Here is a 27,821-nt window from a genome sequence, read left to right on the forward strand (position 1 = left end):
ACCCCATTTTCCTGGTAAATCCCTCCGCCCAAAAGTGAGACAGGAGGGTGTAAAATAGAACAGAAACAGAATATAAATAGGGACCAAGACAGATCTTTGTGTTCCTCCGCCTCCCTCCCTCCCACTTCACAAGGGAGGGAAATGAGAAACGGGAGCTGATGTCCCCGTAGGCTAGCAAAGCTGGCGAAGGGTAAAAAGATGAAGGCAAAAACTTCAACTCGGTAAACGTAAAGATAAACCAGGGAACGGTGACGGGCTCCAAAGAGCCTGCAAGCCTCCTGTTGAGTCAGAAAGAAATGGTTGTCCCAGCAGTCAGGCTTCTAAAGCGTTTATTGAAAATGCAGCACGGTTACAGGAACGACCACAGGCATGACAAGGGACGAAGGCATGTTGCGTAAATAATCAGCACCCGGAACCGGACTCAGGCCCCTCCCAGGTACAAACAGGTGAAAATGTCGGAGGCATATCATGAAACAGGTGCTTCTACAGTGGTTCTCACAAACTAGGTAAAACCCCTTGTTCCTATGGCTGCAGGCCCAGGTCTCTATCTGCTCTACAGCTGGCGAAGTCTAAAACAAGGCCTGATGGGCAAGATACGCCTCCATTCTCCCACACGGTTCTAGCCCTGGAGAAGCCCTGCTAGCACCACACCAGGTGCCTTTGTGGATGGCTGTTCCAAGAAAGGATATGTACATTCTGCTCCAAGTTACATACGGCTCCCAAACCTTAAGACTACTATCGTATATTGCTACCCAAACCATCATGGGAATACAGGACTAATATAGGAGTTCCACTGTAACATCCTTACCCATTGTTCCTCTTAATAACTGTGAAACAGCCTGGGGGGGGGGGGGTGGAACGTGTCTAGAGTGTCCGAGTTGGAATAGGGCCAATCAGTGTACGGCCAGCAAAGCTGGCCGCACCTTGATTGGCCCTGCCCCAACAGCTCCTGCCCTCCTTTCCTGGACACTAGGCACTTTGCTCTCAGACACCTGAGAGAGAGACACAGAGAGCCCTGCCAACTGCTAAGTAGCCCTGATTGTGTGCTATGGCTCCTGCTGCAAGGAAGAGAGAAACAGAGACAAACTGCAAACAAGCTCCAAACTGCTTGCTTCCCTGCTACAAGGAGCCCTGATTACCTCCTATGGCTCCTGCTGAGAGAGAGAGAGAGAAGAGAGAAAAATCTGTGCCTGCTGGTGTCCCCTGGGTCCTAGCACCCACTGCATTACTGGTTGCAATGGGCTTTTTTGCTAGTCCCTACATAAACCATAGGACAGGAAGGCCTAGAGCAGTGGTCCGCAACCTTCCTTAGGCTGCGGACCGCTGCGCCGGGGTGTGGGGAGAGGGCGACCCGGGGCCCCGCGCGTGCGCAGCAGCCCCGGCGCAAACGCGCATGCGCGGCAAGTCTGCGCGTGCGCATTTGCGCCAGCGGCGGCTGTGGCTCCCTCTCCCCGCCCCTCCAGGCCGCAAGGAAATCGGCCGCCGAAGCAGCCAATTAGCTTGCGGCCCGGCAAGCTTCTCTTCCCGCCCCCTCTCAAAGCAAGAAGCTTGCCGGGCCGCAAGCTGATCGGCCGCTTCGGCGACTGATTTGCTCGCAGCCTGGCGAGCTTCTCGCTGTGGGGGGGGGCAGGAAGAGGGAGCTGCGGCCCGCCGCCAAGGCCTTCGCGGCCCGGCACCAGGCCGCAGACCGGGGGTTGGGGACCACTGGCCTGGAGGATCATTGTCCATGGGGTCGCGATGGGTCGGACACGACTTCGCACCTAACAACAACCTAAACCATAAGATGGGTGAGTAAATACTATGTGGGTAGACTATGGATAAGATACGAGTAAATACATCATATGTGAACATCACGTGGGCATAACACGAATTACCTCGGTACTAATGATCGTCAAAGTGGCCGAACCGCACCGCAGTGCACAACCCTACTTTATACAACTACGTTCATCTAATAAGCTTAATAAAGATTAATAAAAGCTACAGAAGCTATCTCCTCCATGGGCTTTGCCCCCCCCCTTCAAGGGATGCCAACTCAAAGCCTTTGGTCTGGCTTTCCAACCCCCACCTCCAAGTCACCATCTTCCCACCTCTGACCATGGGAGGGCGGAGACACGCTAGGCTGGAGATAGAGTCAAAACAAGCAGACAAAATCACTGGCCACCTGCTCCATCCATGGCAACATAGCATGCAAGGCATGCTGGGAGACTGGTTAGGCCACTGGCTACATTCATGACTGAAGCCAGCTTTTTATGGTTTAACAATTCCCTTTTCTGTTTAATAAACCGTTCGTGTGAATTTTTTTCTCCCTGATATCTGGCCGGTCGTGGTCTACATGCAGTTTAAGCTCATTACTGCGGGTCTTGTCTTCTGCTGCCAACTGGAATTGCTCCTGGCCCTCCTTCATGAGCTCTGACCCTTCTGGTACTGAGTTTCGTTTTCTCGGATTCATAACGAAAGACTTCATCTAGGGTTGGTAATGGCCCGGATAGATAAAATGGGGTTTTCCTTTAGCATCACGTGAGGGCTTCAAACACGGCTAAAAGCTTCTTCTCAGAAGCTGGACATTTTAAGCATTCCATTCTGTTAGGGTAACATTTCCAAGTCAATTCAAACACTCCACATGAGTTTCTATGATGCCAAAGCAATTGTCTTTAGATCTGAAATCAGAGGAAAGCTCTTGCAGTTATATGATTTCCCCTAGAAGATAAACTGAGGCAGGTTGGGTCTGAAGCATGAGTCCAGGGGCAACTTTAAGGACACCAAAGTTTTATTCACGGTATGTGTGTGGATGTACACTTCTTCAGAAAAATATACACAAAAACTTATGCCTTGAATTAAATATTGTAGGTTTAAAAGGGGCTAGTGGACTCCTACTTTGTGATGCTTTCTTTTCTGTGCGAGTCCTTCATTGCAATCGAAGAGTGCCCCAGCAACTGGATCTCCTTCCACACTCTGAGCATTGAAAAGGTCTCTGCCCTGTGTGGCTTCTTTGGTGCCACTAAAGACTGCCACAGTCTGACAGAATCTCTTCCCACATTTCAAGCATTCAAAAGGTTTCTTCCATGTGGCATTTTTGGTGCTGTTGAAGAGTGCAATTCTAACTAAACCTCTTTCCAAACTCTGACTATTCAAGAGGCTTCTCCCTTGTATGGATTCTGTGATGCTTTTGAAGAGTGCCTCTTTTACTGAATCTCTTCCCACACTCTGAGCATTCGAAAGGCTTCTCCCCTGTGTGGGTTCTCTGATGCTGTTGAAGACTGCCCCTTTCACTGAACCTCTTTCCACACTCTGAGCATTCAAAAGGCTTCTCCCCTGTGTGCATTCTTTCATGCTGTTGAAGACTGCCATTCTGACTGAATCTCTTTCCACACTCAGAGCATTCAAAAGGCTTCTCCCCTGAGTGAGTTCTTTGGTGCCTTTGAAGAATACTAGACTGGCTGTATCTTTCCCCACATTCTGCACATTCAAAAGGCTTCTCGCCTGTGTGGGTTCTTTGGTGCACTTGAAGAACCTGACTGAGACTGAATCTCTTTCCACACTCTAAGCATTGAAAAGACTTCTCCCCTGTGTGGGATGTCTGATGCTGTTGAAGGCGTCCATTCGTAATGAACATTTTCCCACACTCAGAGCATTCAAAAGGCTTCTCCCCTGTGTGGATTCTTTGGTGCCGTTTAAGAGTGCCACCCTGAGTGAATCTCTTTCCACACTCGGAGCATTCAAAGGGCTTCTCCCTTGTATGGATTCTTTGATGTTTTTGAAGACTGCCGCCATCACTGAATCTCTTTTCACACTCTGAGCATTCGAAAGGCTTCTCCCCTGTGTGGGTTCTCTGATGCTGTTCAAGGGTGTCACGCCGACTGAATCTCTTTCCACACGCTGAGCATTCAAAAGGTTTCTCTCCTGTGTGGCTTCTTTGGTGCCACTGAAGACTGAATCTTTGACGGAATCTCTTCCCACACACTGAGCATTCAAAAGGTTTCTCCCCAGTGTGGGTTCTTTGATGACATTGAAGAGCGCCATTCTGACAGAATCTCTTCCCACACTCCAAGCATTCAAAAGGTTTCTCGCCTGTGTGTGTTCTCTGATGCCGTAGAAGATCACCACTCCTACTGAACTTTTTTTTGCACTCTGAGCATTCAAAAGGTTTCTCCCCAGTGTGGCTTCTCTGGTGCTGTTGAAGAGACCCCCCATCACCGAATCTCTTTCCACACTCAAAGCATTCAAAAGGCTTCTCCCCTGTGTGGGTTCTTTGATGCTGTTGAAGACTGAACTTCTGACTGAATTTCTTTCCACACTCTGAGCATTCAAAAGGTTTCTCCCCGGTGTGGGTTCTCTGATGTGTTTGCAGAGCGCCACTCTGACTGAATCTCTTTCCACATTCTGCGCATTCAAAAGGCTTCTCCCCTGTGTGGGTTCTTCGATGCTGTTCAAGATGGCCCCTGTAAGCGAATTCCTTTCCACACTCAGTGCATTCAAACAGCTTCTTCTCTGTGTGGGTTTTCTGTTGCTTTTGAATATCATCACTGAACCTGGAGCTATTTCCCCTTTCTGGACATTCAAATGATTTCGGTGCTGCGTGGGCTCTTTGATGGTGTTGAGGATGGCTCCTTAAACTGTATCTTTTCCCACCTTCTGAGCATTTCAATGATTTTTCCTTTTTGTCTATCCTTTGGGGCACAAGGAGCTGTGATCTACATTTGGAGTACTTCCCACCCTGAATGGATGTTCTTGCCTTCCTTGTCCTCTGCTTTGGAAGACCTCCTTTATGCTGTTTCCCATCTCCCTTCTCAACCACAAGGATGCCTTTCTTTCTCTTAGATCTTCCTTGTTTCCCGATGTTTTTTTTCAACTCTCCATTTTTAACTCCATCTGGCAACTGTTGAGCCAATTCCGCCCCCTCCTCATTCCTCTGATCATCCTCCGCTGGAACAGAGAGAGAGATGCCATGAACACCTGGGAGAGCAGGTAAGGTCCCAGGGCCAGCAGGAGGAAAGGACTTATGACCCCCCCCCCCCCCGCATTTTGGCCCATCTTATCCACCACCACCACCACACCTTTTCCAAGAATAGCTACTGTCTAAAGCAAGGGTAGTCTACCTGTGGTCCTTCAGATGTCCATGGACTACAATTCCCATGAGCCCCTGCCAGCCCCTGAATTGTAGTTCATGAACATCTGGAGGACCACAGGTTGACTAACCCTGGTCTAAAGATCCCTCATCCCCTCAAGAGCCACAGCTGAGCTCCTGACCCTCCAAATCCCCAGAAGAACCCCTTCCCTCTTTACCCAGTGGGCTTCCTGATTGTACCAAACCAGATGTTGCTCTGAAGGGAATCAGAGATCCCCCATGGGTGGTCCCCTTGACATAACTGGGAGGGATACTTGCTCTCACTCTCTGCTGGCTCATCTGGGAAGGAAATGTCCTCTTCAGATCCTCCTGAGAAACCCTCCAGCCTCTCTTCCGATGCCCGGCCGTTGACCTTCTCCACCAAAGTCTCTCTTGTGCTTCCGCCTCCTTTTGCAGAGGAAGAGAAAACGGGGTCATTCTTCTATGGGGAGGGAAATTCTTCTGCCCAGACAGAACCCCAACCAGGAGAAGAGGGCCAACCTGTGAGGCAGAGCAGCCAAGTTCCGCTCAAGGGTCACCCTGATTGCTAAGCGGCCTGGCCTGACTTGACTCCCTGATTTGACTCTCCCTGCAGCTAAGAGCCTCCTCTTTTTGAAGGCTGATGGTGGCCATGGGTTCATTGTGGGAACCTGTATCCAGTTGTGTCACCACGAGGGAGGGGGGATGGGGAGGTTGCTGACAGCCCCTGGAATATAGAGAAACTTTGGTTGGGTCTTTTGGACCACCTGACCAGAGAGAGGCAGAAAGTAGAATATTAGTTTTGGCCCTCCAGGATGTCACCCCCCCCCCCGAACCAATGAGGTAGGGGATGGCCTGCCCCTAATTGCCAGCTACTTCCACCACTGGGCTGTCTCCCCCACACACAGGTAAGCTGGGCAGAGCACAGGGCAGGTGTGCGGGGAAAAGGCAGGAAGGGCTGGTGGCCCAGCAGGCAGACAAGCCGAGCGCAGAGGGGCTGGCGGAAGGGAAGGATTGTGCAAAAGACCCTGGAAACCCACCGTGGGGGGGGGGGGAATGGATGCATTGGAGGGTGGACCCCAACGCATCCCACCTGTAGCCTGCCTTCTCCAGGTTTCACTCCATGCAGTTCCCTCTCCAAAGAAGTTGTTTTCCCCAGGGGGACCTGTCTCCTTAGCCTGGAGATGACCTGCAATTCCAGCAAATCCCAGGGTCCCACCAAGAGAATAGCATCCCTGGAAGGAATCTTGCTGGAGGGTCGGAGGTGGGGCCTCCAGGCAGCGCCCCTTCCAGAGTCCTTCTGAGGGTCTCCTCTTCCCCTTTACCTCACGCCAGGACACCTTCTCTGGCTGGGGTGACGGCCACGACACTGGCCTCGGTTGACCCTGGGCATGTAACCGGAAAGGCCTCAAATCTCCATCGTTTGACTCAGGCATCATCTCAAGGGTAGCCATTCGCACCTTTGGCACCTGTGAAAGACCCTTACCCAGAGATGCCACGCTCCCGTAGTTCTCCAGCATGACTTCCCTGTAGAGAGCTTTCTGGCCCGGATCCAGCAGGGCCCATTCTGCTTCAGAGAAAGAGACGGAGACCTCCTCAAAGGAAAAAGGCCCCTGGAAGAAAAGGCAGGTTCCCTCCTCAGGGACCTCACCAAGCAGAGACTGCACAAGGAAAGGGAGTCATCTAGGACAGGGGAAGTCAACCTGTGGTCCTCCAGATGTCCATAGACTACAATTCCCATGAGCAGCTAACGCTGGCAGGGGCTCATGGGAATTGTAGTCCATGGACATCTGGAGGACCGCAGGTTGACTACCCCTGATCTAGGAGGCGTTCACAGCCTCTCTTGTCTGAGAATGGGGGGAGACTTGAGTTGTCCCTCCCTGATCTCCCCTACCTGGACTGGAGGTGAAGCAGCCGTTTCCGCATCTCCGAACAGAGGAGCCAAGAGGATCCCTCCGCCGCCTGTCAGTGAGACAAAGGGAAGGCAGAAGGGTGTTTGTTGTGACCTCCAATTCCATTTCCTGGTCTCTAACCTGCTTCAGGAACCTCCGCCTGCGTCCAACTCAGCACACTCTTTCCCGCTTTTCACTACATTCTAGGAAAAACAGGAGCACCCGTGCGCCTCGGAGGCAGCCAATGCTGCCAGCGTCTTTCAGGCTTCTGTGAGACTGGACGTGTGCCCTGAGAACTCTGACGTTCCCAGGGTGAAAGGCCAAATGCCCGGGAATCTCTTTATCCCGCTGCCTTGGCTCTTGAGCATTGCAAAAACAGGATGTGTGCAGAAATGGTGTCGGGTTCCACGTCACCACCACATTCAGCCAAATGCCCAGAGGTCACTCGAGCACTTCTGGAGAATAGAGGGTGAGTTCAGTGCCAAGCTACACGCCGGGGCCCCTCCCACATCCCCTGGGCGGCCAGGCTAGAGCCTGCCATCCTTACCCCCAACACCCGACTCCCCAAAATGGCCTCACAGATGCCTGCACAAACATGGCCACAGAAGCCAAAGTTCTCCAGAGGTTTCCAGGCCTCTTCGCCTTCCCCCAGCAGGCGGAAAGGCTCTGCCCAGGTTCGTCAAGCTTTCCTCTTTTGAGCAGCCTTCAGTTCCTCTCACAGAAGGAAGTTGAGAGATGAATACATTGATCAATGGAAGGAACTCCCCTACGTGCCTTTGGTCAGTCCCCTTCAAGAGCCACCATGAGTCAGTGGACACAGAGTGCTGTGTGGGATGTGATGCAGCATTTCATTTCTCGTGAACTGCACTCTCTCCACCTCCCTGAGCCAGTTCACTGGGGGAGCGGCATAAATATTACATAAATAAAGGCTCATCACATCCCTTACCACAAAAGAGGGCATCAAGGGCATGATCCTGGGACTGCGCCTGCTGTCCTTCCTCCAAGGAAGCCCCTTCCGCCTCAGAGAATGTGGCTCCTTTCTTCACGGATGGGGTCCACGTCTGAAACAGCAGCAAGAGGGGGGGGGGTAAGAGGTGGACTAGAAAAGAGACCAAGGAATGGGTCCTGCCCCACTCCCAGAATTGGCACCTTTCTATCAGCGGGCCTGGCGACTGACGTGGAGGAATAAGAAGTTCTCCAGTAGAAGAGGCCGCTGAGGCAGGCCATGAAACGTCCACTTTGGAGGACTGGCAAATATTTCTCAAGGAAACTGGGATAATTCCAGATATTGCGACTTGAATGCAAGATACTCTGAGGAAACCCCCTCACCTGGTCCACCTGCCTCTTCTCCTCTGCCTGGCTCATGAGGAAGCCTTCGGCCAGGGCCACCGCCTGGGAGCTGCTCTCCGGCCCGCATCCTCTCACCCAGCCCTGCATCTCCTGGGGCAGGAGGGCCAGGAACTGCTCCAGGATCACCAGGTCCAGGATCTGCTGCTTGGTGTGCCTCTCCGGCTCCAGCCAGCGGCTGCAAAGTCCATGGAGCCGGCTGCAAACCTCTCTGGGCCCCTCGGCCTCACAGTAGTGGAACTGCCAGAAATGTTGGCCGTGTACATCTGAGATCACCATGACTTGGCAACCGTTCTCTTGCACAGAACTTCCCCAGAAATTCAGCACCACTTTCAGCTTGGGTGGGACGGGGGCTTGGCTTGCTGTCTTGCCAGTTCCAGGTCCTTCTGCGTCCTGCTCTTCCACTTCCTTCCTCTTCTCTTGGGTCACCTCTGGTTGTGAAACGATGCCTTTGCTCACTTGGCTGTGAAGAGAGACTTTTTTCAGGGAGAAGGAGAGAAAGGGACAGCATCCAAATGAGAATTGCCCTGGTTGTAGACAAGGCTTAATATTATTTTGGTGGATTTGATATCATGGCAGACTGGCTTGAACAGAGTTGACTTACGTTGAATCCAGCCAAGATGGGGGTCCTCTGGCTGGGCTGGCATGTAGACGGTCGCATGATACATCTCCAAGCATTTGACTGAGTACTGTTAATGCCGGTACCTACCGTCAAACGTTGGATGTGGTTTTGGTCTCTTCCTTAGCACCGGAGGCCCAAATCACAAAGACACAAATGTATCCTGGCCTTTCCCCCCTGCGCCAGGCAAGGCACTTTGCACATTACCTCTAGAAGCCAGACCTACAAAGCATGATACATGCAAAGGTCACCTCTAGCTTAGACTTCTGCAACTCACTCTGCACAGGGCTGCCCTTGAAACTGCTCTGGAAACTCCCATTGGTCCAAAATGCCTCTGGACGAGTCCTGACGGGGAGTCAATATAGAGCACACCTAACACCAGCATTGGCTCAGCTGCATTGGCTGCATATTGGAGACTGAGCCAAATTCAAGGTGCTGGTTGTAACGTTCAGAGCCCTAAATGGTCGGAGACCGGTTTACCTGCAGGACCACCATTTCCCTTAGAACCCCCCAAGAGCACTGAGATCCTCGTAACAACATCTGCGCAGGGTCCCTGGCCTGAAAGAGGCAAGGTTGGCCTCGACTAGGAACAGTCTTTTCAGCCCTGGCCCCAGCCTGGTGGAAGGAGCTCCCAGAGAACATCACGGCCCTGCGGGACCTTAAACAGTTCTGCAGGGCCTGCAAAACAGAGCTCTTCCACCAGGCTTAAAATCAACCTCCACCATTAAAGGGTGGCCTCACTGCTGGCAAGGGGGGGGGGGGAGGAAGTAGAAGATCGCTTCCTGACCAGCCTCCCCCGTTTCAGAAACTAGTTTTTTTTTTTTTTTTTTTTTTTGGGGGGGGGGGTTCTAGGTATAGAAAACCATAAATGTTTTAAATTATTTTAATGCTGTTACCCAACCTGAATGCTTGCAAGGGTGGAATACAAATAAGATTCTATTATTATTAGCTCTTTTAGAGATGCCTCCAGGCTTTCCTTCCTTCCTAATTAATGAGGGCACATGGCCGGCGGAAGGCAGAACTCAGCATGTGTCCTTATCAGCATGCCCCGCCCCCCCCTGCTCCAGGAGAATCACCGCATGGCATAACCGGCCCTCCTTTGGGGGGGGGGGGGCGTTTGCACATGGCCTGGGAGTGCTGCTAGGCTGTTCGCACCTTTGGGGCAAAGTCGCTGGGCAGAACCAGCTGGCAACCCCCCCCCCCCCAGGGAAGGCCTCTCGGTCTCAGGAGGGGGCTGCAGCCGAGTTCCCTCCCCCAGCTAAGCTCTTGCTTTCTCTTTGCAACCCCCCTTCCCTCCCCCCCCCAAAAAGCCTAAGTTTTGTTTGTTTGGCTTTAGCAGGTTAAAATGACCAGCAGCACAGGAGTTTCAAGCATTCTTGTTGTTGTTATTGTTAGGTGCGAAGTCGTGTCCGACCCATCGCGACCCCATGGACAATGATCCTGCAGGCCTTCCTGTTCTCTCCCATTCCCCGGAGTCCATTTAAGTTCGCACCGACTGCTTCAGGGACTCCCTCCAGCCACCTCGTTCTCTGTCGTCCCCTTGTAGGGAAGGAGAACAATGATCACCCGCGCCCCTCCCCAGGAAAATCCTGCTAGAGGCACAAACCCGGTGCCTAGCAGGGTTGCCAACCTCCAGGGGGGGCCTGCAGGAGCCCCGGAATCGCCCCCCAAACCCCCCCCCCCGGCAGACAGAGGCCGGAGCCCCTGGAGGAAGGGGCAGGCTCGGAGGGAGGCTCTTCTGCCCCGGCTCCCCCCTGGCCCCCCCCTCCAAAGCCCCCCCCCCTCCTGGAGAACCGGGAACGGTCCCAACCTCTCCCTCCCGGCCTTACTTCCAAGGAGACCTTCGCGGCATCCGGCGGCGGCTGCTGGGGCAGATATGGACGCTCTTCCCGCCTTCGTCTCCCTTTCAGAACGCAAACCCCGCCCCGGAAGTGAGCGAAAGCTCTCCTCCCCGCCCACTTCCTGCCCGGCCTCTCTAGCCACTGGCTCGGTGCGGTTAACCCTTTCAGCGCTGCAGCCAAAGAGAAGCGCCTCCCCCGAAGGCGGCTCCAGAGTCCCCGGACAGCTGAGCCGTCTCCTTCTGCCCCAACGGGCGTTTTGCTGAATGTCTGATCCGCCCTCCGAATACTCTGCTGCAAAGAGACCCTGGTTATGCAGGGCTGGGGTGACCCTAGAGTAGGAGGGATGGATTGGTGAGAAACACCCAGCCCCCCATGCCCCTCTTCCTCTCCCCACTTAGGGGATGCCAACTTTTAAATGGTCTCTTCCACACCCACTGAGTTCTATGCTTAAGAGCCGAGAGCCATTTTAGCTTCCAATCTGCTGAGATGGGTTCAATTCCACGCTCTTCCAGATGCAGCCAGCTGGGTGACCGTGGACCAGTCACAGCCTTGATAGTGCTTTTGTCCCAGAGCAGTTCTTCCAGAACTCCCACCCCCACCTACCTCACAGGGTGCTTGTTGTGGAGACGAATGGAAGGGCTTGTAAACCACTTCAGACTCCTTCAGGTAGTGAACAGGAGGGTTTAAAAACCAGCTCTTCTTTGAATTCACATCCAGGCCAGGAAAACCTTCAGCTGCCCATTTCCACACTTTCAGCCCCAATTCAAGGGCTGGGAGACTTTCCGCTGGGTGAGTTGCCAGCCCCCTCCCCCCTTGTGATTCCCAGGAGAGAAGAAAATGCCCCCAAATCACTTAGTCAGCATTTTTCAGGCAGTGTTTGGTGTGTGTGGAGCATTTTTCCTTTCCTGCTATGGCCCTTTCTCTCTCAGCCTAACCTGTCTCACCATGTTGTTGTTGTAACTATAAGATGAGGAAGTGTAAGATGTGGTTCCCTTGGGAGAAATTACCATAAGATGAGGAAGCATAACCATAAGATGGGTTCCCATGGGGGGTGCAAATATTTTGAATAATGTTCAAGAGTGGAGATTGCATCTTTATCGGTGTCCCGGAGAAAGCGGTTTCCACTACAATATTTAAGGTATTTAATGTCTCTCTCAGCCAGTATAAGGACCTGAAAGCTCAATCTGGGGTTATATATTGAGATATTATTGTATATTTAATAGGTAGATGAAGATGCATCAATAGCTTTCTGTTGCCCTAAGGGGAGAAAATACATAATCTTAAAACCATCAGAAAGTGGCCTTCTGGGTGTTTATAATACTGTTTCCGGGGGGGGGGGGGACTCATAGGAAGGAGGCTGAATTGGGATATGCCCCCCCCCCCAATGCCTTCCAATGTTTGCTCTGGGCCTACAAGGGCTTGATGGGGACGTGGTCTTCTGGTTCTGACTCAGGGTAGGCGATAAACTTACACAGAGGCAGTCTGCAAAAGAACCCCCCCACACTTTATTTGAAATCTCAAAAGGAGAACCTCCAACTACAGAGAGCGTAAAGGAAGGTCTCTCTGAACGACAAAATAGCACAATCTTATAAGTAAAACTAAGTTTTCAGAAAAACGTGCTAAGACATCACAACACATATGCAGAGAATTGGATAGCTGGCTGCTAAGAAACAACAAAATTCAATAAACACAAAAGACTTTGTGCTGTAGAACCGATCACAAACCTCACAACACGGCCAAACACAAGCATAAGTCTTAACATGGCACATTAAAGGATACAAAGATTACCTATAACATGATTATGAGGGAAGACCAATGTGTAGCGTGACAATGTTTGAGTCCAGAGGCACCTTGAAAACAAAGAACTTTCTATTCTGGGTAGAAGCTTAAGCTACCGGACAGTAGAACAGGGATAGAGGGAACAAACCCAAAACAAACCAAGCCAGAAACAAAACAGGGTAAACAAAACCTTATGCTTTTGAGAGGTAGGATGATGCAAATCAGAACAAAAATAGACTATAAAAAGGGATCAAGAGTCATTGTGTTACTCTGCCTCCCCCCCACACATTTAAACAGGAGGGAAAACAGAAAAGGGAACTTCCCCCCCCCCCCGCCAGCTTTTGAGCTTATCTGCTAAAAAGATGCAGATAAAACCTCCAAAGCCTCAGTAAATGTAAAGATAGAACAGGGAAAGGTGACGGGCTCCAGGGCATCAAAAAGAGCTTCCAAGCCTACTTCGGATTTGAACCCAGATCCACCAAGTTGTAACCCAACATGCTGGCTCCTGAACTGAACTGACCCACATGGGGGAAATGGAGTCAGGTTCATTCATGAAGATCAGACATGGCCCCAGGAACAAGTCTTAAACATCTGGAAGATTTTGTTTAGAACGCCTTCAGGTAATAAAGAGCAGGGGATTTCACCACCACCTTAGGCAGCCTATTCTACTGTTGAACAGCTCTGAGTGTGAAATTCTTCCCACTCTATCTAGCTGTTACTGTTCTACCGTTCCTGCATTGTGCAAGGGGTTGGACTACATGCCCCTGGAGGTCCCTTCCTGCTCCTATGATTCTATGTCATTTAAACCCCTCCCTGCCTTCTTTAATGAGTTCTGACCCTCCTTTCACCGAGTTTTCTTTTCTAGGATTCATAACAAAAATACTTAAATCTAGGGTTGCCAACTGCCTGGAGGAGAAAAGTGTGGTGTTTTTTTCACACCACGCAGTATATATTTGAGGGCTTCAAACATGGCTAAAGTGCCTTCCAGAGTCTGAACATTTTGAACATTTTTCTCTTAGCCTAATATTCTGGAATCAGTTCAAGCTTTCTATAAAAGTTTCTATGATGCCAATGCTTTTTGTGGTCTAAGGTTATCTTTTAGATGTGAAATCCGTCAAAACCTCTTCTAACGGGCTACCCAGATACATGGGCTCTCTGTGAAGACCAATTCAGGTGGGTAGCCATGTTGGTCTGAAGCAGAAGAACATAATATGAGACCAGTGGAACCTTTAAAAGTTTCATTCAAGATATAAGCCTTTGTGTGCAACCACACTTCCTCAGACACATCTTGAATGAAACTTTGTGGGTCTAAAGGTGGCACTGGACTCAAAAGCTTTGTTACGCTTTCTCCTCTGCGTGGTTTCTCAGATGCAGTTGAAGATAGGAACTGAATCTCTTTCTACACTCAAGGTTTTCCACCTTCATGGGTTCTTTCATGCTTTCGAAGATTGCTCTTAACACTGAATTTCTTGCCGCACTCTGAGCATTCAAAAGGCTTCTCCCCTGTGTGGGTTCGTTGGTGCAGCTTAAGATGGCCACTCCGATTGAATCTCTTTCCACACTCTGAGCATTCAAAAGGTTTCTCCCCTGTGTGAATTCTTTGGTGCTGTAGGAGATAGCCACTCCGAATGAACCTCTTTCCACACTCTGAGCATTGAAAGGGCCTCTCCCCTGTGTGGGTTTTCTGATGCAGTAAAAGATAGCTACGCTGACTGAATCCCTTTCCACACTCTGAGCATTCAAAAGGCTTCTCCTCTGTGTGGGTTCTTTCATGCTGTTGAAGACTGCTCCGCACACTGAATCTCTTTCCACACTGTGAGCATTCAAAAGACTTCTCCCCGGTGTGGTTTCTTTGATGCCGCAGAAGATGTTCACTCCTCGTGAATTTCTTCTTGCACACCGAGCATTCATATGGTCTCTCCCCTGTGTGGGTTCTCTGATGGTACTGAAGAGCCTCCCTCACACGGAATCTCTTTCCACATTCTAAGCAGAGAAAAGGTTTCTCCCCTGTGTGAGTTCTTTGGTGCAGTCGAAGATTCCTCCCCCTACTGAATCTTTTCCCACATACTGAGCATTCAAACCGCTTCTCCCCTTGGTGCACAAGGAGCGGTGATCTGTATATGAAGTACTTCCCATGATGAATAGATAGATTTGCCTTCATGACCCTCTGCTTTGGAAAATGGACATTACTCTGTTTTCCATCTCTGCTTTTATTCCTTGTGTTCTCTTCCACGTCCTCCTTCTTAATTTGATCTGGCAACTGTTGAATAAATTCCGCTCCCTCCTTATTCTTCTGATTATCCTCTGCTGCAATACAGAAATGTTTCCATTAACACCTGAGAGGCCAGGTAATCTCCCAAGGCATCTAAGGGAATGCAAGAGGAAAGGACTTCGGGTGGCCTGTCCTCACCTTTCTCCAGAATGTCTATTTCAGGATACTTCATCCCTTCCTTATTCTTTAACATTTCTCCCCTCCTTGTTCTTTAATTCCTTTCCTGACCTGACCACTCTGCCCATCACGTTCACTGGATGTCCCAACTTGATGAAGGCAAAATTAGTCCTTACCACAGGAAAGGGCATCTTGGGCATGATCCTGTACCTGCTGCCCTTGCTCCAAGGAAGCTCCTTCCGCCTCCGAGAATGTGGGTTCTGTTTTCACAGAGGGTGCCCACATCTGAAACAGCAGAGAGGGAGAGGGGTAAGAGATGGAACAGAAAAAAAAAACAAGGAATGGGTCCTGCCCCATTCCCAGACTCTGCACCCTTCTGACAACAGACCTGAGAAGTTATCTGGAGGGATATGAAATTCTCCAACAGAAGAGGCAGCTAAATCTACCATTTGGACGATTAATACTTGGACAAATGTCTGGCAGGGAAACTTTACAATAATACCAAATAATGTACTTGAATTGGAGATACCTGGAGGGGCCCCCCTCACCTGCTCTGCCAGCCTCTTCTCCTCTGCCCGGCTCAGGAGGAAACTTTCGGCCAGGGCCACCGCCTGGGAGCTGCTCTCTGGCACACTTCTTCTGACCCATCCCTGCATCTCCTGGGGTAGGATGGCCAGGAACTGCTCCAGGATCACCTGGTCCAGAATCTGCTTCTTCGTTTGCCTCTCTGGCTTCAGCCACTGGTTGCAAAGACCCTGGAGTTGGTTGCAAACCTCTCGGGGCCCATCAGCCTCCTGGTAGCTGAACTGCCGGAAACGGTGGCAATGTACATCTGAGATCGCAATGACCTGACAACCGATCTTTGGCACAGAACCTCCCCAGAATTCGATGCTACTCCCAGCTTGGGTGGGAGGGAAGCCTTGGCTTGCTGTCTTGCCAGTCCCCAGTACTTCTGGTTTCTGCTCTTCCATCTCCATCCTTTTCTCTTGGGTCACCTCCAACTGTGAAAAGAACCCTTTAGTCACTTGGCTATGAAGAGAGGCTTTTTTCAGTGGGAAGAAGAGACAGAGACAGTATCAGGTTACCAGGAAACCCTGGTGGGTCAGAACAAAAGTGCTTCATGTGGCTCATAGACCAGGCTTAATATCACTTTGCTATATCACGTACCAAACTAGTTGAAATAAGTCTCCTGACCTTGGGTATGTGGGCCACAGAAGTATCATGATGGGGGTGTGGCTACATCAGCATGCCCTGCCCCTCAGAGGGGAGTCGCCTGGTGGTACAGTTCAGGGTCCTGAGGGGGGTGTTCCCAGGTGCACCGGAGCCTTTGCTAGTCTTTCTGCACCTTAAGAACAGAGGCTTTCAATTTTTCCACTCCTCTACTAAGTGGAACTGGACTTCAGCTGCCAGGCCTGGCCCTCCACAGGGGGAAGGCCTCTGGGTCTCATGGCGGGCTGAGGCTGATTCCTTCTTTCTCTTCCAACAGGGGAAAAAAAACCAGCTTCCTGGTTGTTGGCAGGTTAAAATGACCAGCTGCCCGATATCCCTTCCACAGACACCAATTGTCGCCCCACCCCACAAAGCCACACTGCAGCCGCACAGAGGCACAAGCCGGGCCCCCAGGGGGGATGTCAATCTCCAGGCGGGGCCTGCAGTTCTCCCGGAATAGCAGCCGGCCTGACTTGAGATCAGCTCCCCGGGAGGAAACGGCTGCCAGGCAGGATAGGCTCTCCGGCCACGTCCCCCTCGGATACTTGTACTGCCCCACACGCACCCCACAGCCCCACCTCCCAGCTCGCCCGCCCCAAAACCGGGCGTTTCCCGGAATCCCCCTCCCCAAATGCGCTGCAATTTCTCACACGGGAGTTGGCAACCCCACGAGAACGCCTCCCCCGCCCCCCCGGGGCCTCAAAGGCCATCAGCCCCCTCGCCCCACCCACCCCCGTTACCTGCGAGGGAACCTTCCCGGGAGGCGGCGGGAACTGCCAGTCTTGAAGCCCTTCCGGTCCTCTTTCCGCATTCCGGAGGCAAATCCCGCCCCGGAAACGACCCTTTCCTCTCCGCCCTCCCAGCCCCGCTCGGCCTCTCTCGCCAACGTCTCGTTGGTCTTAACCCTTCCAGCGCTGCAGACAAAGGAAAGAACGCTTCCCGCCCACTCCGAGTTTTGCTCGCGGGAGAGAGAAGCCCGGGGGGGACGGGACCCTGCAGGGTGCGTCTCTTTTTGGAATAAACATAATTTATTGCACAGGCAATTATCGATTCTTTTTTCTAGACTTCTACTTCATGGGATCGACAGGATTCTTTTTTTTGGGGGGGTTCCTTTTTGGAGCCTCCAGGGGAGGCCTGGAGATCTCCAGGCATTGCAACTGATCTTCAGGCGTGAGTTTCCCTGGAGAGAACGGCTGCATTGGATAGATCCCAATGGGCAGCCATGTTGGTCTGAAGGAGCACAACAAAATCCGGGTCCAACAAAGATTTATTCAGGGCTTCAGCTTTCGAGTGACTGACCGGGGGTGTGGCCTCCCCCTGCAGAATGGAGGCAGAGAGGGCAGGGAACACTGACACCCAGCTGGGTGAGGAGCACTGCAGCTGCAGGCCCCAGTAAACCCCCCACCACCACCCAGGGAGGGCAGGGAAAAGCAGTTCCCCAGCAGTTGCTAACCTGCAGCCTGGTGTAGGTCTTGCCAGAGGAACTTTGTGCACAGAAACATGCACGTCATCTCAAAGTGGTCATCTGCAGACCAGCTTTGCAGGGGAAAAGGGCTACTGTGGAGGGGGGGAGTGAGGCACTGCACTGCCTGGAGGCCCCACTTCCTACTTTCCAGGAACTTCCCCACCGCAAATGTCACTAACCTCCAGGTGGGGCCTGGAGATCTCCTGGAACTCAACTTCATCTTCAGACCATACAGATCAGTTCCCCAGGCAAAAAAGGCTGCTCGGGAGGGGGACTTTGCGGCCTTGGTGCCTACTGAGGTTCAGGGATCCCAGTCTCCAGGGATGCCACCCTTTAGGTGTTACCCCCATCCCCACAAGGTAACGTTCTGCCTTGAGTTGCAAATGGTGGGGGCTGGTGGAATAGATGGTAAAGGGGTGTGATGGGGGCAGGCCAGGTGCCGGGGCTAAAAATGGGGTAGACAAAGACTTCTCTTTTTCCCCAGTAAATCTGCCTCCTGCAAAAGAGAGGTAGGAGGATGTAAAACAGAATATAAAACAGACTATAAATAGGGATCCAGAGAGGTCAGCCAAGGTCTTTGTGTTACTCTGCCTGCCTCCAGCCCACCCACTTCACAAGGGAGGGAAACCAGAAAAGGGAACCCAGATCCACCAAGTTGTACCTCAGAACTCTGACTCCTGGACTGAACTTGCCCACATGGGGTAAACTGGGTCAGGCTCACTCATGAAGATCACTCATGACCTCAGGATCCAAGTCTCAAGTGTCTTGGAAAAGATTTTGGCTTTTTTTACAACTTTATACACAAATGATAGACATGCCCCACTAAACATTTAAACACCAAATGAAGCCGAGCTCCACAAAACACTAAAAACAGTAAGTCTGATTTACCAGATACAATCCAGTGGGTAGCCATGTTGGTCTGAAGTAGCACAACAAAATTTGAGTCCACCTTTAAGTCCAACAAATATTTATTCATGGCGAGAGCTTTCATGTGCATGCGCACTTCCGCAGACAATGGAACAGGGATCATAAGAGTACAGTTATAAGGAGAAAGTAAATTAGTAGCAAATTAGCAAACTGCATCACATCATCCTAAATATGCAGTATGATAATTCTTTGCTAGAAAAGCTAATTGGTCCTTTGGGTTCAATTGTAGTTCACAAGCACATTGGGGGAATAAAAACGTCAAGGTTAGTAATTAATGGCAGACACTTTCCCAGTTGTGGAAATAATTAAAAGAGACTAGTTACTTGCTCCATCTTACCACACCCTAGCATAGTAAGGAGTGTGGATATAAGAACTGAATGAGGTTAACATGCATAGTGAGATAAGAAACCAATATTCCTGTTGAGTCCTGGGGATTCCTTTGCAAACAGGATTTGGGAAAAGAAATCTTTTTGCCAATTTTGTAGATGTCAGAAAGAGTTCGACTGGCATAACCAGAAGAAGCAAGTTTCACAGAGGAGGGAAACCACTAAAAAGGCCCTCCTTTTTAGTGTAACAACTTTTTGAACCACCAACCTGTGGACATACAAAGAAGACTCTTATCAAAACCAGCTATAGGAATGTTTCAATTTTGTATGGATTCTCTGAAGAACATGAAGGTCAGATCTGTCCATCAAGGATTTGTGGAGGTCCTGTGAGGTCTTGAAGATGGCCACTGTGACTTTCAGAGATTCAGAGGGCGGCAACCACTAAAAAGGCCCTGCTTTGTGAAATGAATTGCTGAGCCTTTCAGAGCTGCAAACACCTGGGCATTTGAAGACAACCCTCATCAGAACCAACTATAGGAATCTCTCACTCTTGTATGGATTCTCTGAAGAACTATTAAACTGGATCTGTGCATTAAGATCCATCAACACACGGAGTGTATTTATGAGGTTCCTCCCTTGCGTGGACTCCTCCAGGCTGAAGGAGACAGGAGCTGATCTTAAAGATTTCCATTCGGAAGGAAACTTTCCCCACATGCTGACTATTGAAAACATTTCTCCCCTGTGTGAGTTATTTGGTGCAGTTGAAGACTGCATGCCTAGTAAATTTCCTTTTTGCACACTTCACATTCAAAACGCTTTTCCTGTATGGGTTATCTGATGCTGTTGAAAAGCGCTCCGCCGACTGAATCCCTTTCCACACTCTAAGCATTCAAAAGCTTTCTCCCCTGTGTGGATTCTTTGATGCTGATGAAGACTGCCACTCCGAATGAATCTCTTTCCACACTCTGAGCACTCAAAAAGGTTCTCTCCTGTGTGGGTTCTTTGATGCTCTTGAAGAGTGTCACTCCGACTGAAATTCTTTCCACACTCTGAGCATTCAAAAGGTTTCTCCCCTGTGTGGGTTCTATGGTGCTGCTGAAGATTGCCACGCTGACTGAATCTTTTTCCACACTCAGAACATTCAAAAGGTTTCTCCCCTGTGTGGATTCTTTGATGCTGATGAAGACTGCCACTCCGAATGAATCTCTTTCCACACTCTGAGCACTCAAAAAGGTTCTCTCCTGTGTGGGTTCTTTGATGCTCTTGAAGAGTGTCACTCCGACTGAAATTCTTTCCACACTCTGAGCATTCAAAAGGTTTCTCCCCTGTGTGGGTTCTATGGTGCTGCTGAAGATTGCCACGCTGACTGAATCTTTTTCCACACTCAGAACATTCAAAAGCTTTCTCCCCTGTGTGGATTCTTTGATGCTGATGAAGATTGCCACTCCGAATGAATCTCTTTCCACACTCTGAGCACTCAAAAAGGTTCTCTCCTGTGTGGGTTCTTTGATGCTCTTGAAGAGTGTCACTCCGACTGAAATTCTTTCCACACTCTGAGCATTCAAAAGGTTTCTCCCCTGTGTGTGTTCTATGGTGCTGCTGAAGATTGCCACGCTGACTGAATCTTTTTCCACACTCAGAACATTCAAAAGGTTTCTCCCCTGTGTGGGTTGTTTGATGCTGGTGAAGAGTGCGACTGTAACCAAATCTCTTTCCACATACTAAGCATTCAAAAGGTTTCTCCCCTGTGTGGGTTTTTCGATGCTGGTGAAGAGTGTACCTGTAACCAAATCTCTTTCCACACACTAAGCATTCAAAGGGTCTCTCTCCTGTGTGGGTTCTTTGATGTCCTTGGAGAGTATCACTCCTACTGAATTTCTTTCCACACTCTGAGCATTCAAACCGTTTCTCCCCTTTGTCTGTTCTTTGGTACGTAAGGAGCTGTGGTCTGCAGCCGAAGCAATCTTCATGCTGAATGGATGTCCTTGCTTCCATTATCCTCTTATTTGAAAAACGTACGTTACATTGTCTTCCATCTGGGAAGGAGATGTGATCTTGGGATGCTCTTGAGAACCTCTCTGGGTTTTCTTCAGACGCGAGAACATTGTCTGCCTCCACTGAAGTCTCTCTTGTACTTTTGGCTCCTAGGAAAAGAGAGAAAGTGATCGTTCTTATGCGGGGAGGGAAAGAAATTTGAGAGTAAATGTTCTTTTGTAAGGAGGGAAACTTGGGGAAATTCAAAGCCCTCAATCCCAAGGGGGAAATCAATGGGGCAAAGTGCCCTGGTTCCTCTCCAGGCGATTGTTAAGAGGCCTAGTCCAACTTACAGGTCTTTGAATTTCCCTGCAGCAGCTTGGTGTAGTGGTTAGGAGTGAGGACTACTAATCTGGCGAGCCAGGTTTGATTCCCTGCTCTTCCACATGCAGCCAACTGGGTGACCCACAGCACTGATAAAGTTGTTCTGATGGAACAGTAATATCAGGGCTCTCTCAGCCTCACCCACCTCACAGGGTGTCTGTTGTGGGGAGAGGAAAGGGAAGGCGACTGGAAGCCACTAAGACTCCTTCAGGTAGAGAAAAGCGGCATATAAGAACCAGTTCTTCTTCTTCTTTTTCAAGGCCACAATATGGTCATTGGTTAATTGTGACAAGCAGTCTCCCCCAAAGCATGGTAAGGAGTGTGCATAGAACCAGAAAATGGTGTGGACAGCCGATGGAAAATTCCATGGACGCTTGATTGGGTCATTTGGACCACATCACCCAGGAGAGAAAGCAGGTATAGACCAGAGGGGAGTCATGCTGATTTCATGCTCATGCAATGCTAGAACCCTTTCTTGTATCATCACAATGAATACATTTAGGTAGAGTAATTATGTAGAATATTTATACTGCATGGAATTTATACTATATTTATACTATATTTATACTATACATGGAATCACTGACTGGTTCAAAATTGAGAAAGGAGTTCGGCAAGGCTGTATACTGTCGCCTAGCCTATTTAACTTGTATGCAGAGCACATCATGAGAAATGCGGGATTAGAGGAGTCACAAATTGGGATCAAGATTGCAGGGAGAAATATCAACAACCTCAGATATGCAGATGATACCACTCTAATGGCAGAAAGTGAAGAGGAACTAAAGAGCCTGTTGATGCGGGTGAAGGAAGAGAGTGCAAAAGTTGGCTTGAAACTCAGCATCAAGAAAACAAAGATCATGGCATCCGGCCCTCTCAATTCCTGGCAAATAGATGGGGAAGAAATGGAGATAGTGACAGATTTTATTTTCCTGGGCTCCAAGATCACTGCAGATGGGGACTGCAGCAAAGAAATTAAAAGACGCTTGCTCCTGGGGAGGAAAGCTATGGCAAATCTAGACAGCATCCTAAAAAGCAGAGACATCACCCTGCCAACAAAAGTGCGTTTAGTCAAGGCTATGGTATTCCCAGTTGCAATGTATGGCTGCGAAAGTTGGACCATAAGGAAGGCCGAGCGTCAAAGAATTGAGGCTTTTGAACTCTGGTGCTGGAGAAGACTCTTGCGAGTCTCTTGGACTGCAAGGCGAACAAACCGGTCAGTCCTAGAGGAGATCAACCCTGATTGCTCTTTAGAAGGCCAGATCCTGAAGATGAAACTCAAATACTTTGGCCACCTCATGAGAAGGAAAGACTCCCTGGAGAAGAGCCTAATGCTGGGAGCGATCGAGGGCAAAAGAAGAAGGGGACGACAGAGAATGAGGTGGCTGGATGGAGTCACTGAAGCAGTAGGTGCAAACCTAAATGGACTCCGGGGAATGGTAGAGGACAGGAAGGCCTGGAGGATCATTGTCCATGGGGTCGCGATGGGTCGGACACGACTTCGCACATAACAACAACAATTTATACTGCAAAAAGAGGTACTGTGTAATAGCAGGTATCTCATGTATTAGATAGAATAGTTATAGTTCCTTTTCTGGTTCTTCTGTTGCTGACCTGTAGAAACTATATTGTTCAGAGATGTCTTCTTTTTACATCCATAAATTTATGTGTTTTTTTAAAGGGGCTAAATTACTTGTGTGCACTTTCAAGCACCACTGAACTGGGAACTGCCCAAGTACAAGAACTGGTAACCCAGGAAGAACCAGACTGGAGTTCTTGACAGGATCATTTCCAGATCACAGACAGAACAGATGTTTGTAATCCCATCCAGGGGGGTGTGCGGTAAAGGTGGGCAACAGAGAAATGAGGATCTGGCTCCTTCCAGAGTCTTTCTGAGGACCTCTCTTCCCCTTTGCCTCAAGCCAGGACACCTTCTCTGGCTGGGGTGACGGCCACAACACTGGCCTTGGTTGCCCCCGAGCAAGTAGTGGGACAGGCGTCAAAACTGTGTACTGATTCACGGTTTATCCCAAAGGCTGGAATCCACACCTTTGACACCTAAGAAAGATCCTTACCCAGAGAGGCCACATTCCCATAGTTCTCCAGCATGACTCCCTTGTAGAGAGCTCTTTGTCCCGGATCTAGCAGGGCCCACTCGGCCTCAGTGAAAGACACGGCCACCTCCTCAAAGGAAAAGGGACGCTGAAAGGAAAGCCAATTGCCTGATCAGAGATTGCACATTGGAAGGTGGGGGGGGGGGGGTGCGAGCCATACGGATGGATAAAGGGAGGGGCATTGATACCCTATATCAACCAGAGACCTGGCCAAAAACTGCAGGAGCAAAAGCTCCCTTGAGAAAAGAGGGGGAGACCTAGGCTGTCCCCTGCTTCTCTCTCCTACCTGGACTGGAGGTAAAGCAGCCGTTTTCAGATTCCCGAAAAGACAATGGATCAGCAGCATCTCTGCACTCCCTGTAAGTGTGAGAAAGGAAGGGTGTTTTTCGTGACTCCACATTCCACTTGCTTGTTTGTTCCCTGCTTCATGAACCCACTTCGAAGGGGTTGGGACCTCGCCCTCTGCACATCAGCACATTATTTCACAGTGTTTCCTGAATTCAGGGGCATCAGAAGAGAAGCTCCCATGAGCCTCAGAGGTGAACACTGATGCCAACATATTTCAGGCTTTTGTAACACTTGAAATGTGCCCTGAGAATTCTGCAGTGCCAAAGGCTATGGCACGTTTGCTGGATAAGACCAAATGCCCAAGAATCCTGTCCTTCACCTTGAGTGAGGGCTGGCGATGGAAAAAGTAGATGTGTGTGGAAATGACGCTACGTGACACATCACCACTACATTTGGCCAAAAACCCAGGTGTCACTTGAGCACTTCTGGGGAATCTAGGGTGAAATGTGTGCCAAGCAACACCCCAGGGCCCTTCCAAAACCTCCTGGTAGCCAGGCCACAGCCTGCCGCCCGTACTGCAGTATCCTGATCCCCCCAGATCCCTATAAGCAGGGGCCCAGAAGACAATTCTCCTCATTATTCAAGAAACTGGGTGTCAGCTCTGCTCCCCCAGAAGGGGGAGGCTCCCTTGATTCAGCAGGTAGAATAGCTCTGCCCAAGTTGGTCGACCTCTTCTTTTTTTGAGCCGCCTTCAGTTCCTCGTATGAGGAAGGTGAAAGATGACTATTTAAGTATTGAGAGGAACTGCCCTCCTTGCATTTGTCTAGCCCCCTTCAAGTGGGACCAGCTAGTACACGTTGACGGCTGGGCATTCTGTGAAGAAGGATTTAATTCTTTTCCTGACCTGAACTCTACCCATCAGATTCACTGGATAGCTCAGCTGTATGCTGGCACCATGAGTCCTTACCGCATGAGAGGCCATCTTGGGCACCCTCCTGGGCCTGCGCCCTCTGCCCTTGTTCCAAGGAGGCTCCTTCTGCCTCAGAGAACGCGGCTTCTGTCTTCACGGATGGGGCCCACATCTGGAACAGCAGTGAGGGAGAGGGGTAAGAGACGGAACGGAAAAGAGACCAAGGAATGGGTCCTGCCCCGCTCCCAGACTATGCACTCCTCCATCAGCAGACATGGGGAGAGATAAGAAATTCCCTAGTAGAAGAGAGGGCTGAAGAAGGTTCTATGATGGACAAATATCCCTTTTGATGATGGACATCCCTCAGAGAAACTTTAGGGTAAGATCAGATAATGTGTGGTTGGAACTGGAGAGCCCTGAAGGAAACCCCCTCACCTGCTCCGCCTGCCTCTTCTCCTCCGCCTGGCTCAGGAGGAAGCCTTCGGCCAGGGCCACCGCCTGGGAATTGGTCTCTGACCTGCATCCTCTCACCCAGCCCTGCATCTCCCGGGGCAGGAGGGCCAGGAACTGCTCCAGGATCACCAGGTCTAGGAGCTCCTCCTTGGAGCACCTCTCTGGCTTCAGCCAGTGGCTGCAAACCTCTCGGGGCCCATCAGCCTCGTGATATCGAAACTGTACATTGGAGGTTTTGGTGTCCTTAACCAGAATCTCTGGCTGAGTCCCAGCTTGGATAGGATGAGAGCCTCTGCTTGCTGTTTTGCCAGTCCCAGGTCCTCTTGGTTCCTCTTCATCCATCTCCTTCCCCTTCTTGAGAAGTTTCTTTCTGTGGGTAATGAGAGACAGAAATTTGTCACAAGGAAAACAAACGAGAATTGCCCTGTTGGATCAGAACCCAAGTGCTTCTTGTGGCCAGTCAACCAAGTTTAATATCCTTTTGCCATATTCCAGACCAGGTGATTTTAGGTATGTCTCTTTGGAAAAGTTGTGTCTCTGCTTGGCTTTCGTCCCATTTGATCCCTTTTGGGCCTCCTTTCTGGGCCTTATAACTACCAAAAGGCAAACTTTGCATTCCTGCTGGCGACCCCCCTTAGCTGGATCTGAACCCACATCTCCTGTGAGGCCCTGGTGTTGCCCGGGGGCCTGTCCCTCTCTTGCCTGGAAAGAGAATGTCGGTCTTCCCATCCAAACCTCAGAGCAGAATTGAGAATTTGGCATATTGTTACAGCTGCCCCTGTCGAGGGAGCTGAGGAGGGAGGGGGCAGGGGAGGTGCAGTTGAAGCAGCCGTTTTCTCCCCCTTTGCTTCCACTTTGCAAGCCCCTGCTGTGGGTGGGTTCTTGAACCGCATCCGTGGTGCTCCCTGGTGTGATGACTCTAGGGGTACTGTTGCTCACACTACAAGCCTCACAAGTGATGTGTGCCCATGTGTCATTTTTCCCTGCTGGCCTTGTGCATCTGGAAGACAAAGGGGCAATGCCAGGGGGTGTGGCTACATCAGCATGCTCCGCCCCTCTCTGCCCATCTGAGGGGAGCCATCCTGCGCTGTGATTGGCAGCCAGTAGTGCTGCTTCTACGTTCATGGGTGCCCTTCCTCGGTTTTCGCCACCTTGGCAAGCGAGTTTTTCTGTATTTCCCTCTCCCCTGCTGAACGGGCCTTGGACACCAGCTGGCAGCCCAGTCCCCCCACAGGGCAGGCCTCTGGGTCTCAGGATGGGGCTGGGGCTGATTCCTGTGCAGGCAGGACCCCCCCCCCCGCTCATCCAACTCAACAGACGGCCAGCTTTTTGAGTTTGGGGCAGTCTGAAGTGACCAGCAGCAGAATTTCAGCTGCACATGTTCAACTTTTCTTGGGCTGAAAGACATGATTGTCACCTCCTTAAAAAAACAAAACAACAACACGCATAGTGGGGCCAAACTGGTGCCCAGCAGAGTTGCCAACCTCCAGGTGGGGCCTGGAGTCTCCCCAGAATTGCAACTGGCCCCCAGCAGACAGAACTAGCTTTTTTGGGGAAAATGGATGCCCGGGAGGGAGGGAGGGCTCTCTGGCCGGGCTCCCATCTGATGCCACTCTCATCCCCACCTCCCCAAATCAGGTCTTTCCCAGAGTTGGTAACCCCGTGGCTGACAATGACCCCCAGCCCCCCCCCCCCGGGACCTCTTATCCTCCCCCCCCCCCCGGGATCCGCCCGCGAGGCTTCCCGCCCTCCTGCTGCTGCAAACCTGAAGCTTTTCCCGCCTCCTCCACCTCCGGAGCCAACCCCCGCCCCGCCCTTAGTCCTCCCATCCTTGCCCGGCCTCTCTAGCAAGCAACTCCGCGGGCTTAACCCTTTCCGTGCTGCAGACCAACGACGTTTTCCGTGCTCTATCCCGCCCTCTGATGCAGCTCCGTGGGGCTTCTCGGGAGCGACTCTGCCCGGCACCCCCGCCGTGCTTCGCTGGCTCCCAGTTCCCGGCGCATCCTCCGCCCACAAGGACCGCACAGCTAGTTTAGGGGGTCTTCCAGCAAAGCCGGGCTGCTGGAGGCTTCCCGCAGGGCCGTTGGGAAGGCAGAGAGGAATGAGTAAATTCATTCATGCATATTTATATACCGCCCTCCCCAAAGGCTCAGGGCGGTTTACATAGAACTGAAAACATCTAAGTGTCCCTGGCCTCAGCCAAATGCCTGGTGGAGGAGCTCCCCAATCATTCAGGGGTAGTCAACCTGTGGTCCTCCAGATGTCCATGGACTACAATTCCCATGAGCCCCTGCCAGCGTCGCTGGCAGGGGCTCATGGGAATTGTAGTCCATGGACATCTGGAGGACCACAGGTTGACTAGCCCTGCAAACAGTAACTTTAACAGAAGCCTTCGGCAGGTCAGCTCCAGCCATGGAAGGGGGCATGGGGGGGGGTATCAGCAGAAATTGGGTAGGTTGGCCCCAAGCGAATACCTGGTGGGGAAGCTCCCTTTTGCTGGGGAGCTCGGGCAGGGCCCTGAAGAGCTCGCTCCACCGGGCGGGGGCCAAGACAGAGAAGGCTCCGGCCCTGGTTGAGGTGCTTCTCTGGGGCCAGTTGGCGGGGGCAGAGCAGAGTGACAACATCTTTAGCCATCAATTAACAGCTCTAAAACGGTAACATTTAAAATTAAATATTAAATTAAATTAGTACCATAAAAGAACAGTTGGATGCATTTCAGATAATTTAGAACATCCCCCCCCCCAATTAAAAAGGTGCAATTCATACCTTTACTTTCCCCTAATTTTCAGCCCCCGCCCCCCTTTCCGGAGACGTCTGAGCAGCC

General features: G+C 50.8%; 2 protein-coding genes across 2 annotated transcripts; both read right to left on the minus strand.

Moving 5' to 3' along the window:
• Positions 1-312: 312 nt before the first annotated feature.
• LOC143833903 (uncharacterized) lies at positions 313-9,666 on the minus strand. The gene is given in 8 exon segments (XM_077330183.1): positions 313-3,061; positions 3,063-4,923; positions 5,390-5,512; positions 6,570-6,696; positions 6,978-7,045; positions 7,922-8,036; positions 8,305-8,785; positions 8,927-9,666. Coding segments are annotated over 8 exon segments (3,051 nt in total). The 5' UTR covers positions 9,001-9,666; the 3' UTR covers positions 313-2,859.
• Positions 9,667-12,265: 2,599 nt separating this feature from the next.
• On the minus strand, positions 12,266-26,453 carry LOC143834148 (uncharacterized). The gene is made up of 6 exons (XM_077330753.1): positions 24,980-26,453; positions 24,602-24,716; positions 23,633-23,703; positions 23,308-23,434; positions 19,694-21,021; positions 12,266-14,647 (listed from the first exon to the last, which is right to left on the minus strand). Exons 1-6 carry the CDS (start codon positions 25,337-25,339, stop codon positions 13,967-13,969), a joined length of 2,682 nt encoding a protein of 893 aa, XP_077186868.1. The 5' UTR covers positions 25,340-26,453; the 3' UTR covers positions 12,266-13,966.
• Between the last annotated feature and the right edge of the window lie 1,368 nt (positions 26,454-27,821).

Source organism: Paroedura picta, chromosome 3, assembly GCF_049243985.1.
Source record: "Paroedura picta isolate Pp20150507F chromosome 3, Ppicta_v3.0, whole genome shotgun sequence".
Lineage (NCBI taxonomy): Eukaryota > Metazoa > Chordata > Lepidosauria > Squamata > Gekkonidae > Paroedura > Paroedura picta.

What these genes read in the sequence shown, in the direction of transcription:
- LOC143834148 (XM_077330753.1), bottom strand. Translation starts at nt 25,339, where the DNA reads ATGGATGAAGAGGAACCAAGAGGACCTGGGACTGGCAAAACAGCAAGC. An exon ending in AGAAGAGGCAGGCGGAGCAG is followed by an intron (nt 24,717 to 24,979) that starts GTGAGGGGGTTT and finishes CTGCTGTTCCAG; the next exon opens with ATGTGGGCCCCATCCGTGAA. An exon ending in TGGGAATGTGGCCTCTCTGG is followed by an intron (nt 21,022 to 23,307) that starts GTAAGGATCTTT and finishes CTCTTTTCCTAG; the next exon opens with GAGCCAAAAGTACAAGAGAG.